We start from the raw sequence: 13843 nt of genomic DNA, 5'->3' as shown, positions 1-13843 counted from the left end.
ATTTAGTCATGATGATACATTTAGTCATGATCATACTTTTAGTCATGATCATACTTTTAGTCATGATCATACATTCAGTCATGATAATACATTCAGTCATGATAAGACATAGCAGTCTTCTGAGGTGAGCGTGACTGCAAAGAAGATGAAATGGAAGGTCACTATTGACAGCATGTGGCAGGCAGAATAACAACGGCTGTGTTTGAGAGCATCAATTATGATCAGTCGCTGATCACCGACTAAACAAACGGACTGATCTTCAAATAATAAGCAGTTATTTAGGAGACAAATCAGTTCAGTTAGTTTGCAGTCTCCAACTGCAATATAATGATTATAATCAATATTTACACTTTACTGCACTCAATACGCAAAGCTGTAGTCGATCTTGAACAAGTACAATGTCTGATGTATTACCAGCATCTTGGCCTGGTAGACCTCCAGCCCAGCCAAGAAGCTGGCAAAGAAGGAAGTAGGAGCCTCCTTTGATTGGCTGTTTCTGGACTTGGGAATGGGCTTATCCTGAGCCACTTCCTCTTTAGGCTGCTCCGCCTTGACCTTGTCTTCCTTTTCCTTCTTCTCTGTGCTGTGAGAACACAAGATGACCGCCGATCTGTTATCGATCTGACACCAGCACATAGCTCTGACATCTGTTAGAGAGCTGAAACTCCAACACAACAACACACCCTTTCATTTCATTATTTCAATTTTAAGAAATAATGAGCAATTAAGATCAGACTCTTATTTGCGATAACAAACTGTCAAGATGCGAGAAACCGAGCAATGGATTTTTTATTTAAACGCTTTAAATAGTTAATAGAGACTGAATTAAGATTTGAACATGTCCTCCATGTTACATAGCTGAAGTAAACATACACACAGAGATTAATAAATAGTGGAGACCACTCACTCTGCTTTCTCTGGTTCCAACTCCATTGGTTCAGAAGCAGCTTTCTACATGAGACAGACAACAGAAGGAGAGGTTCAGGCTTCTACATGAGAAGGACAACAGAAGGTTAGAGAGGTCCAGGCGTCTACAGGAGAAGGACAACAGAAAATTAGAGAGGTTCAGGCATCTACATGAGAAGGACAACAGAATGTTAGAGAGGTCCAGGCTTCTACATGAGAAGGACAACAGAAGGTTAGAGAGGTTCAGTATTCTACATGAGAAGGACAACAGAAGGTTAGAGAGATTCAGTCATCTACATGAGACAGACAACAGAAGATTAGAGAGGTCCAGGCTTCTACATGAGAAGGACAACAGAATATTAGAGATGTCCAGGCTTCTACACGAGAAGGACAACAGAAGGTTAGAGAGGTCCAGGCTTCTACATGAGACAGACAACAGAATGTTAGAGAGGTCCAGGCTTCTATATGAGAAGGACAACAGAATGTTAGAGAGGTTCAGGCTTCTACATGAGAAGGACAACAGAAGGTTAGAGAGGTCCAGGCTTCTATATGAGAAGGACAACAGAATGTTAGAGAGGTCCAGGCTTCTACATGAGACAGACAACAGAAGGTTAGAGAGGTCCAGGCTTCTACATGAGAAACACAACAGAATATTAGAGAGGTTCAGGCTTCTACATGAGCAGGACAACAGAATGTTAGAGAGGTCCAGGCTTCTACATGAGAAGGACAACAGAAGGTTAGAGAGGTCCAGGCTTCTACACGAGACAGACAACAGAAGGTTAGAGAGGTCCAGGCTTCTACATGAGAAGGACAACAGAAGATTAGAGAGGTTCAGGCATCTACATGAGAAGGACAACAGAATATTAGAGAGGTCCAGGCTTCTACATGAGAAGGACAACAGAATATTAGAGAGGTTCAGGCTTCTACATGAGAAGGACAACAGAAGGTTAGAGAGGTCCAGGCTTCTACATGAGAAGGACAACAGAATATTAGAGAGGTTCAGGCATCTATATGAGAAGGACAACAGAATGTTAGAGAGGTCCAGGCTTCTACATGAGAAGGACAACAGAAGGTTAGAGAGGTTCAGGCTTCTACATGAGACAGACAACAGAAGATTAGAGAGGTCCAGGCTTCTACATGAGAAGGACAACAGAAGGTTAGAGAGGTTCAGGCTTCTTCATGAGAAGGACAACAGAATATTACAGAGGAAACTTATTAGTGACATCATCCATGTGAAACAAACCCAGCGTTTACTGAGAACTGTACATAGAGAATCTCCATTGTATTTAATGTATTCCCTGTAGCTACTGTTTTAGAGACAGGCCTACAGAATGCTCACCTTCTTCTCCACAGTGGCGGTGGTCTCAGGAGTCTCAGAGACGTCTCCCAGTCCAGGATCAACGTGTTTTAACCCTTCCCCTTTCTTTGGCGTGGGATTAATCATCTCCATCAAGATGTCCTGCTCTGCCTTGTCCGACGGTTTGATGGCCTGGTCTGTCCCGCCCGACACAGAATCACCCACCTCCACCTTTTCCGTCTCCAACACGTCGCCATGGATACCGAACTGGGTGGGGTCAGGCATGTTGCCCAAGATGTCTGTCACCTTCATGTTCTTGGCTCCTTCAAGTCAAATCAAACATAATTTAAAGTCCATTGAAACAAAACGTTGCAACACCCTTATTAACATTATCCTAAAAACAATAAAACCATAGAGATCAAATGAAAATAGAAGATAAAAAGATCCCACCTTCGACGAGGCCGCCTCCGAACATGGATGACCATATGAGGTGGAAGAATCCGAAGATGAGGCTGTAGATCCCCTTGAAGAACCCTGCGAAGAGCATCCAGAAAAAGGAGAAGAACCCAATGATCACCTCCTTCATGCTCAGCTTCTTGGTCTTCTTGTACTGCTTCTTGAGGGTCTTGAAGGTCAGCATCTGTCGGAAGTTGGAGATCTTCTTCTTGGCGGCGACACAGACCATGGTGAAAGCCGAGGAAGCCTCCAACTCTCTCTCCTCCTCTTGCTCAGCCAGCTCTTCTAGCAAGTTGTGCACCTCCTCCTCTTCCTCCTCCGGGCGTTCCGCCACTTCTGGCTCCGAGATCTGAGACGCCAGCTGCATCTCAAAGATGGTGTCTTCGCAGAAGTTCACAAACATCTCCATCTTCTCGCTCTCTCCACCCTCGTTGACCACGTCGAAGATGAACTGTCTCTTGGACTCTTTGACCTGTGGCTTCTCCCACTGCGTGCGGCTGGACTCGCTGATCTCAAAGTAGACCCTCTCGATGCGCTTCCCTCCGCCCATGATCTCGATGCGGCCCAGGTACGGCTCGAAGTAGTTCAGCACGCTCTCAGCTGGTTCCAGGAAGGTGGCCAGACGGGGGTCGTGAGGCATGTGCTCAGAGAGGTTAGTGAGCAGCACAGCTATGTTGAAGCCGATGTCTTTGGCCGGCTCGTGGAACCGCTCCACAAACTCCTCGTAGTTGAACATGTCATTCTCGTCGGCCTCGGCGCAGGAGAGGAGGAACTCAATCTCCGACTGGGTGTATTGCTTCTGGTTCTCCATGGACTTCTGGAAATCTTTTTTGGAGATGACCCCCTTGTTCTCGGGGTCGTACTCCCTGAAGTTGTCAGAGGTGGTCAGGTCCTTGATCTTGAGGAACATGTCGAAGAACTTGAGGATCATCTCTACGTTGCTGGAGGACTCCACCAGAGTGTCCACCATCTGCTTTCCAATCGTTCCATTCACCACGTTGCCTAGGAGACACCACGTATCAATGGCATGTTGGTATGAATCAATGGCATGTTGGTATGAATCAATGGCATGTTGGTATGAATCAATGGCATGTTGGTATGAATCAATGGCATGTTGCGTTTGCACTTTACCTCCCTAACTACTTACTTTTATATCTTTGTTTAACTAAGCAAGTCAGTTAAGAACAAATTCTTGTTTTCAATGAGAGCCTAGGAACAGTGGGTTAACTGCCTTGTTCAGGGGCAGAACGACAGATTTTTACCTTGTTAGCTCGGGGATTCGATCTTGCAACCTTTCGGTTACTCGTCCAATGCTCTAACCACTAGGCTACCTGCCGCCCCTTACTTCCTTACTTAATTACAACCTGACTTGCTTTGAATCGAACCACGGTCTGTAGTGACGACTCTAGCACTGAGATGCAGTGTCTTAGACCACTGTGCCCACTCGGGAGCCTTCAAATCTGTACAGGTTAGTACCACGCTCTACCAACAACCACACGGGTCATGAACAGGTTCTTACCCTCCAGCAGTGACAGCATCATCACCACCATGTCCTGCTGAAGATCCATCAACTCCTTCAGCAGCTCAATCTGACACGAGTCCTAAGGTGCACCAACCATTGGAAGACTTGCATTAATAATACAATTAGTTAAGTAATAATTAATAATAACATGTATTTATGAAGCATTTTTATGATTTTACAATCTCAATAGCTCAAATTCCATGCACTAAAAACAAATAACCAAAGACATAAAAAATACATTACCAAAACCTAAAACAAAGGCATAACCGAAAACTCTAACAAAGGCATAACCAAAACCCAAAACAAAGGCATAACCAAAACCCAAAACAAAGGATAACCAAAAACCAAAATGCATAACCGAAAACCAAAATGCATAACCGAAAACCAAAATGCATAACCGAAAACCAAAATGCATAACCGAAAACTCAAACAAATGCATAACTGAAAATCAAAATAAACGCATAACCAAAAACCAAAACAAAAGGCATAACCGAAAACCAAAACAACTATCACTACGACCAGACGCAACTATCACCAACTTTACTGGAATGTTTTGTGTAGCACTGAGGACACCTAGTTACCTGGGACAGCTTCATCTGCATGTTGGCAAACACATGCAGGAATCCCACCACCGCATCCCACAGTCTGCTGTGGGCCAGACTCTGCTGGTTCCCAATACATGGGCCCTGGGAGGGAGAGGGGGAGGGAGGGGGGTGGGAGAAAGGGAGAGAAATGAGGAGGAGGGGGAGGGAAGAAGAGAGGAAAGTGGGAGAGAGAGATTGATAGAAGGACCAAAGGGTGGGGTCACAAAATAGAGTGAATGTTAATGAAGATCCCAATCCCCACAAAAAAAACACATTTTAGTGCCATAAAATAAAATACAGATATGACTATAGGCTCCATGTGAAACACTGGAAAGTCAGAAAGAGTCAGGCCTTACTTACCTGGATGTACTCAGTGAGCGAGTTGAAGATCTGCTTTGCGACAGCTAAGGCTTTGGAGAAGTTGACCTGCCCTGCCTCGTCGATAATGTCTTTCCCAGAATAATACCAGTAGAAGTCACTGATAGATTCCTACAGAGAACGATTACTATGTCAGTGTGTTGGTGAAACCAAGTCACGTTCTATTCATAGTGAGTGTGTGTGTGTGTGTGTGTGTGTGTGTGTGTGTGTGTGTGTGTGTGTGTGTGTGTGTGTGTGTGTGTGTGTGTGTGTGTGTGTGTGTGTGTGTGTGTGTGTGTGTGTGTGTGTGTGTGTGTGTGTGTGTGTGTATGTGTGTGTGTATGTGTATGTGTGTGTGTGTGTGTGTGTGTGTGTGTGTGTGTGTGTGTGTGTGTGTGTGTGTGTGTGTGTGTGTGTGTGTGTGTATGTATGTGTGTATGTGTATGTGTGTGTGAGTGTGTGAGTGTGTATGTATGTGTGTATGTGTATGTGTGCGTGTGAGTGTGTGAGTGTGTATGTGTGTATGTATGTGTGTATGTGTATGTGTGCGTGTGCGTGTGTGAGTGTGTATCACCTGAAGCCGTAGCAGGTAGTCCACTGTGCTGATGATAATGTTGACTGTCAACGTGTTTCCTGTTTGTGTTCTCAGGAAGTTTTGGAAATCTGTGGCGAAGAACACATTTCGATATTGGGATAACGTGATTTGAGTGAAGCTATAACAAAACATACTAATACTTTGTTTTACACCAATTTATACAAGTTCTCACCCCCATTGTGCCCCTCACAGAGCAGTTGTAAAAACCTGAAGAGATCTTTGGTGAAGTCATCATTCGTCAGCACTTTGGAACCTTCGGGATGGGACATGAGTAGGTGAAGAACATTCTCTATAACAACAACGGCTGAATTCGCAAGCAACTAGAGTTTTCACAATAATCTCATGATTTAGTAATGCATGATTTAGGTGAAAGCCTGAGTTAGACTTTGCGGATATCCAGTTTGGATCGGCACTCATCACTCTTAGACAGGCAGGTGGCTAGCACAAATAGAGGTACTGCACTCTTGGAAAACAAAGGTGCTATCGAGAACCTAAAAGGGTTCTTCTGCTGTCCCCATAGGAGAACCCTTTGAAGAACTGTTTTGGGTTTCAGGAAGAACCCTTTCGGGGTCAATGTAGAACCCTTTCCCACTGAGGTTTCTTCATGGAACCCAAAACGGGTTCTACCTAGAACCAAAAAGGGGTTCTACCTAGAACCAAAAAGGGGTTCTACCTAGGACCAAAAAGGGGTTCTACCTAGAACCAAAAAGGGTTCTCCATTTTGGGAAAGGCGAAGAACCCTCTTGGAAACCTTTTTTTTTTCTAAGAGTATGGGTCTGGGTCTGTGTTGCACACAACACTCTTGCTGCATCCAAAGTGCTGATTGTGAAAACTGAAATGAATATTGTGAAACACCAGGACATTTCAGGAATCTGAAGGTTAGCCCGGTAACTTTCACATATGGCATATAGTCTAAGAACAAGACAAGAACACAGGGAACCTGTTTTTAAGAAGAACATAACACAATGATGGAATGTTCTCCACTTAGAATCATCAAGCGATTCCAAGGTTTCCATTTCACAGTACTTCACAATCTTGGGAATTCCAAGTATTTGAATACTGGATTCCATTTCTGGATCAGCTACATCATCCACGTGAAAGTTAAACACAGCTTTGTGAAATAGGCCCCAAGTCCAAACCACATCAAAGCTTTGCTTTAGCTGTGGACAAGTCTACAAATCATAACCTCTTCAAAGACGTTGATAGCCTGATAGGAGTACCAGTAGCAGAATGTAGATTAGTGATGTAGAGTTAGTAACATAAAGAAAAAGTTAACAACTACCACTAATAACAGGCATTTATAAAGTAAATCTAGAATTTGACATCTATATTTTATGCATGCATGTTGCATGAATGTACCTCCCTGTAGACCAGAGCAATGAGTTAATGCTTCCAGGTCATCAGGTCAATGAGGCAGGAGAGGTGAAGGTGAGAGAGGGATGATTATGAGCGGTTATGAGAGCATCTTTATTTACCCCGCTGACTGTTGACTGCCATCGATGAGTATTAATGATAGGAGAAGACAAAACACAACAAACAGACGTAAGCAAGAGAAGACATAGAACTTTTTTTTTTTTAAGGAGAAGAGAAAAAAAAAAGGTTTAAAAGACAGATGTCTATAGGCCTCATTATTATGGGCGTGATGTTAAAATGAAGGTGTTTAGGGGAGAGTTATAAAGTGGCATGATATTTAGTGCGTATTTATGATATTAGGGGAAAATACTACAGTTAACCTAGCAAAACGTAAAAATATACAGCAGGGAGAACTGGAGGATAGAGGTCTGTTATGTGTGTGGGATGAGGTGTGTTAGGAGAAAGTGTGTGTGTTTGTTTTGGATTAGGTGTGTTAGGAGAAAATGTGTGTGTGTGTGTGTGTTAGGAGAAAGTGTGTGTGTGTGTGGGATGAGCTGTGTTAGGAGAAAGTGTGTGTGGGATGAGGTGTGTTAGGAGAAAGTGTGTGTGTGTTTGATGAAACTACTGAACAGTTTAGATTCCTAAACCTGATGAAACTACTGAACAGCTTAGATTCCTAAACCTGATGAAACATTTGTTCAGATATGTCACTACTTATTAATTCAGGTGAGTGACATCTATCCTGTATAACACATAGCGGGATTGGGGTCAGTTACGGTTCAATTCAGGAAATGTAACTATATACTTCTACACTTTTTAATTAGTATTTTGGTTTACTTTCTGAATCGAAATGGAATTGACCCCAACACTGATATATAGGTATCATGCCACGAGGCCTTGCAGCCCTGTTGACGGTCTGGACAACAACAGGTTAATCACATGGATCCTGACTCTACCACTACTGCAACACAAGCAGTAAAAACAACGTACACCAAAAATATCAAACATACAAGGTCAAATGCAATTTGATTTGAAATGTCTGTCGCTAGGGGAATTTTTTTCTGAAGATAATTTGATATTACTGTAGCTAGGGGCATTCTTTCTGAAGATAATTTGATATTACTGTAGCTAGGGGCATTCTTTCTGAAGATAATTTGATATTACTGTAGCTAGGGGCATTCTTTCTGAAGATAATTTGATATTACTGTAGCTAGGGGGCATTCTTTCTGAAGATAATTTGATATTACTGTAGCTAGGGGGCATTCTTTCTGAAGATAATTTGATATTACTGTAGCTAGGGGCATTCTTTCTGAAGATAATTTGATATTACTGTAGCTAGGGGCATTCTTTCTGAAGATAATTTGATATTACTGTAGCTAGGGGCATTCTTTCTGAAGATAATTTAATATTACTGTAGCTAGGGGGCATTCTTTCTGAAGATAATTTGATATTACTGTAGCTAGGGGCATTCTTTCTGAAGATAATTTGATATTACTGTAGCTAGGGGCATTCTTTCTGAAGATAATTTGATATTACTGTAGCTAGGGGCATTCTTTCTGAAGATAATTTGATATTACTGTAGCTAGGGGCATTCTTTCTGAAGATAATTTGATATTACTGTCGCTAGGGGGCATTCTTTCTGAAGATAATTTGATATTACTGTCGCTAGGGGGCATTCTTTCTGAAGATAATTTGATATTGCTGTAGCTAGGGGCATTCTTTCTGAAGATAATTTGATATTACTGTAGCTAGGGGGCATTCTTTCTGAAGATAATTTGATATTGCTGTAGCTAGGGGGCATTCTTTCTGAAGATAATTTGACACGAACATGTAAAACACGGCAGAGAGAGATAAGACAAATGTCATGCTTCAGCATTAGCCATTTGGAAGGAGGTTGCTGATTTGCTGAGCAGCAAGTGAAATCTGTGCCTGTTGATCCCTGAAGTTTTAGATTCTCTGAGTAAAGATACTCTAAGACAGCAGCTACAAGCTAGCTCAGCAGCTACAAGCTAGCTCTTGAACCTATTGCTGAGAAGAAAAGGAGAAAAAAGAAGCTCAACATGTTTTCTACGTAAAGATACTCCAAGTGTGAAACAGCAACCAAGAGATCTTGGAACCTACATCTCTTGGAACCTACAACTCTTGGAACCTACAACTCTTGGAACCTACAACTCTTGGAACCTACAACTCTTGGAACCAACCTACAACTCTTGGAACCTACAACTCTTGGATCTCTACAGCTGAGAAGAAAAGGAGAAAAAAGAAGCTCAACATGTTTTCTACGTAAAGATACTCCAAGTGTGAAACAGCAACCAAGAGATCTTGGAACCTACATCTCTTGGAACCTACAACTCTTGGAACCTACAACTCTTGGAACCTACAACTCTTGGATCTCTACAGCTGAAGGGAAAAGGGAACAAAATATTTAAAAAAATGTTAAACTACTTATTAAAGCTATGGGGTAGAACATCAGTTGGCCATCATTTCTCTTTACTTACAGGATCCTTCATCTGTCACCATCCCCAGACCTTCCGCTTTGTTCTGTCTCTCAAAGGCATTTAAGTCCAGGACACTGTAAAGGGTATGGAGATAAGACACACTGTGATAGAGAGAAATAGTACGCTGGGGATAAAGAATAAGAATGGCATAAACCGTGGTCATAGGACTACGAGGGTCCCTTCATCATGTCCTTGGGTATAATGTCATGTCATTGGGTATAATCAACATGCTTATCGATAAGTTACAATATTTTAATTGATCAAAAGTCTATTATCATTCCCAGGCAGTTCCCAGACGAGATCTGTCCTCTGGATTATTTGGGTAGCGTAGTCACGGTTACCTGCAGGACTGCATGAGGCCTGACAAACTCTTGAAAAAGCCTGCATCTCTTTTCTCTTTCAGATAATCCAGCATTTTCTGCAAAACAATGGAAAGTAAAACTAATGTGTTTTCATGCACAGAAACTCTTGGTAAAACATGATGATGTAATACATCTCTGGTAAATGTTGTGTAACATACACAGTAATACATCTCTGGTAAATGTAATGTAGTCTATCTAACCTGCTGGACCAGCACGTTGCCTCCGTTGAGGATGGAGATGCCCAGTTTGAGGGTGCAGGTCACCATAGGACCTAGTCGACCTGGGGACAAAAGAGGACCAGACTGAGCACCCAAGTTGTTAGCACAGTGCTAACCACAGATAGATGGCTAGAACGAGACTTTGTTATGGTCTGCGAGATCATTCCACTGCATGGATGGGTTCATGAGTTTGGATTAAAATATTATCTGGGGGTGAACATGCTGTGTAGTACACAAGGCTCTGATGTTTCACCTGTACTGTATATAAAGAACATCCTCACCTGTACTGTAGGTAAAGAACATCCTCACCTTTACTGTAGATAAAGAACATCCTCACCTGTACTGTAGATAAAGAACATCCTCACCTGTACTGTAGGTAAAGAACATCCTCACCTGTACTGTAGATAAAGAACATCCTCACCTGTACTGTAGATAAAGAACATCCTCACCTGTACTGTAGATAAAGAACATCCTCACCTGTACTGTAGATAAAGAACATCCTCACCTGTACTGTAGATAAAGAACATCCTCACCTGTACTGTAGATAAAGAACATCCTCACCTGTACTGTAGTTAAAGAACATCTTCACCTGTACTGTAGATAAAGAACATCCTCACCTGTACTGTAGGTAAAGAACATCCTCACCTGTACTGTAGATAAAGAACATCCTCCCCTGTACTGTAGATAAAGAACATCCTCACCTGTACTGTAGATAAAGAACATCCTCACCTGTACTGTAGATAAAGAACATCTTCACCTGTACTGTAGATAAAGAACATCCTCACCTGTACTGAAGATAAAGAACATCCTCACCTGTACTGTAGATAAAGAACATCCTCACCTTTACTGTAGATAAAGAACATCCTCACCTGTACTGTAGATAAAGAACATCCTCACCTTTACTGAAGATAAAGAACATCCTCACCTGTACTGTAGATAAAGAACATCTTCACCTGTACTGTAGATAAAGAACATCCTCACCTGTACTGAAGATAAAGAACATCCTCACCTGTACTGAAGATAAAGAACATCCTCACCTGTACTGTAGATAAAGAACATCCTCACCTGTACTGTAGATAAAGAACATCCTCACCTGTACTGTAGATAAAGAACATCTTCACCTGTACTGTAGATAAAGAACATCCTCACCTGTACTGTAGATAAAGAACATCCTCACCTGTACTGTAGGTAAAGAACATCCTCACCTGTACTGTAGATAAAGAACATCCTCACCTGTACTGTAGATAAAGAACATCCTCACCTGTACTGTAGATAAAGAACATCCTCACCTTTACTGTAGATAAAGAACATCCTCACCTGTACTGTAGATAAAGAACATCCTCACCTTTACTGTAGATAAAGAACATCCTCACCTGTACTGTAGATAAAGAACATCCTCACCTTTACTGTAGATAAAGAACATCCTCACCTGTACTGTAGATAAAGAACATCCTCACCTGTACTGTAGATAAAGAACATCCTCACCTGTACTGTAGATAAAGAACATCCTCACCTGTACTGTAGATAAAGAACATCCTCACCTGTACTGTAGATAAAGAACATCCTCACGTGTACTGTAGGTAAATAACATCCTCACCTGTACTGTAGATAAAGAACATCCTCACCTGTACTGAAGATAAAGAACATCCTCACCTGTACTGTAGATAAAGAACATCCTCACCTGTACTGTAGATAAAGAACATCCTCACCTGTACTGTAGATAAAGAACATCCTCACCTGTACTGTAGATAAAGAACATCCTCACCTGTACTGTAGATAAAGAACATCCTCACCTGTACTGTAGATAAAGAACATCCTCACCTGTACTGTAGATAAAGAACATCCTCACCTGTACTGTAGATAAAGAACATCCTCACCTGTACTGTAGATAAAGAACATCCTCACCTGTACTGTAGATAAAGAACATCCTCACCTTTACTGTAGATAAAGAACATCCTCACCTGTACTGTAGATAAAGAACATCCTCACCTGTACTGTAGATAAAGAACATCCTCACCTGTACTGTAGATAAAGAACATCCTCACCTGTACTGTAGATAAAGAACATCCTCACCTTTACTGTAGGTAAAGAACATCCTCACCTGTACTGTAGATAAAGAACATCCTCACCTGTACTGTAGATAAAGAACATCCTCACCTGTACTGTAGATAAAGAACATCCTCACCTGTACTGTAGATAAAGAACATCCTCACCTGTACTGTAGATAAAGAACATCCTCACCTTTACTGTAGGTAAAGAACATCCTCACCTGTACTGTAGATAAAGAACATCCTCACCTGTACTGTAGATAAAGAACATCCTCACCTGTACTGTAGATAAAGAACATCCTCACCTGTACTGTAGATAAAGAACATCCTCACCTGTACTGTAGATAAAGAACATCCTCACCTGTACTGTAGATAAAGAACATCCTCACCTGTACTGTAGATAAAGAACATCCTCACCTGTACTGTAGGTAAAGAACATTCTCACCTTTACTGGCGCTGATCATCTGTAGCACCATCTCAGCAGCCCCGCGGGCGTGGAGCCTGGCCTGCTGGTACAAGATCTTCTGTTTCTCCATCTCCTTCTCCTGTGGGCCCAAAATGGAATGGCAGATCATTTAATGATCAAACGCAAATAAAAGCCAAACTCTCGACAGCAGTCAGCCGTAGTCGCTGTTCATTAAAAACCGGTCCTCATAGTTCATACGTCGATTGTCTATAATCCTGAGGGGTTAAAATACACAATCAAACATAATCTCAGAGAGACATTCACACATTTCACAGGAAAGTGGCAACATCAACGGTCTTACAGCTGCTGGATACAAAAGGACAAAGATGATGTATAAAAGATACAGTACTGAAAGGTTGAATGGAACATGGTTGTCACAGCGACAATGACATTTAAACCATTGGCTGGTCTTTGTCAGCTGACACCGTAGACATGGGAAGTTCTCAGTTGTAGCCAGTGCTGTTGATTAAAATCCTGTCTCATCTCGGTCTCATCATCCACAAGTCAGATATTTATCAAGGCTAAAAGGCACAGACTGGGTTCAGACAGATTCAGACTGATTCAGACTGGGTTCAGACAGATTCAGACTGATTCAGACTGGGTTCAGACAGGATTCAGACTGGGTTCAGACAGATTCAGACTGGGTTCAGACAGATTCAGACTGGGTTCAGACAGGTTCAGACTGGATTCAGACTGGGTTCAGACTGGATTCAGACTGGGTTCAGACAGATTCAGACTGGGTTCAGACAGATTCAGACTGGGTTCAGACTGGGTTCAGACAGATTCAGACTGGGTTCAGACAGATTCAGACTGGGTTCAGACAGATTCAGACTGGGTTCAGACAGATTCAGACTGGGTTCAGACTGGGTTCAGACAGATTCAGACTGGGTTCAGACAGATTCAGACTGGGTTCAGACAGATTCAGACTGGGTTCAGACAGATTCAGACTGGGTTCAGACAGATTCAGACTGGGTTCAGACTGGATTCAGACTGGGTTCAGACTGGATTCAGACTGGGTTCAGACAGATTCAGACTGATTCAGACTGGGTTCAGACAGGATTCAGACTGGGTTCAGACAGATTCAGACTGATTCAGACTGGGTTCAGACAGGATTCAGACTGGGTTCAGACTGGATTCAGACTGGATTCAGACTGGGTTCAGACAGTTTCAGACTGGATTCA

At 42.3% G+C, this 13843-nt stretch overlaps 1 protein-coding gene across 1 annotated transcript in view; it reads right to left on the bottom strand.

Annotated features, from left to right (window-relative positions):
- The window catches only part of LOC135557935 (ryanodine receptor 3-like), a 259087-nt gene that overhangs the window by 18825 nt on the left and 226419 nt on the right, over nucleotides 1-13843 (bottom strand). The window contains exons 86-98 of the mRNA XM_064991658.1: nucleotides 12642-12741; nucleotides 10131-10210; nucleotides 9910-9986; nucleotides 9569-9642; nucleotides 5890-5970; nucleotides 5697-5785; nucleotides 5126-5254; nucleotides 4763-4867; nucleotides 4179-4260; nucleotides 2654-3661; nucleotides 2246-2526; nucleotides 908-951; nucleotides 415-583 (exon numbers count right to left, since the gene is read on the bottom strand). Coding sequence (XP_064847730.1) covers nucleotides 415-583; nucleotides 908-951; nucleotides 2246-2526; nucleotides 2654-3661; nucleotides 4179-4260; nucleotides 4763-4867; nucleotides 5126-5254; nucleotides 5697-5785; nucleotides 5890-5970; nucleotides 9569-9642; nucleotides 9910-9986; nucleotides 10131-10210; nucleotides 12642-12741 — 2319 coding nt within the window. The remainder of the gene's footprint in view (nucleotides 1-414; nucleotides 584-907; nucleotides 952-2245; nucleotides 2527-2653; nucleotides 3662-4178; nucleotides 4261-4762; nucleotides 4868-5125; nucleotides 5255-5696; nucleotides 5786-5889; nucleotides 5971-9568; nucleotides 9643-9909; nucleotides 9987-10130; nucleotides 10211-12641; nucleotides 12742-13843) is intronic.

This window comes from Oncorhynchus masou, chromosome 16, assembly GCF_036934945.1.
Source record: "Oncorhynchus masou masou isolate Uvic2021 chromosome 16, UVic_Omas_1.1, whole genome shotgun sequence".
NCBI lineage: Eukaryota > Metazoa > Chordata > Actinopteri > Salmoniformes > Salmonidae > Oncorhynchus > Oncorhynchus masou.
This window is presented reverse-complemented; position numbering and strand designations above follow the sequence as displayed.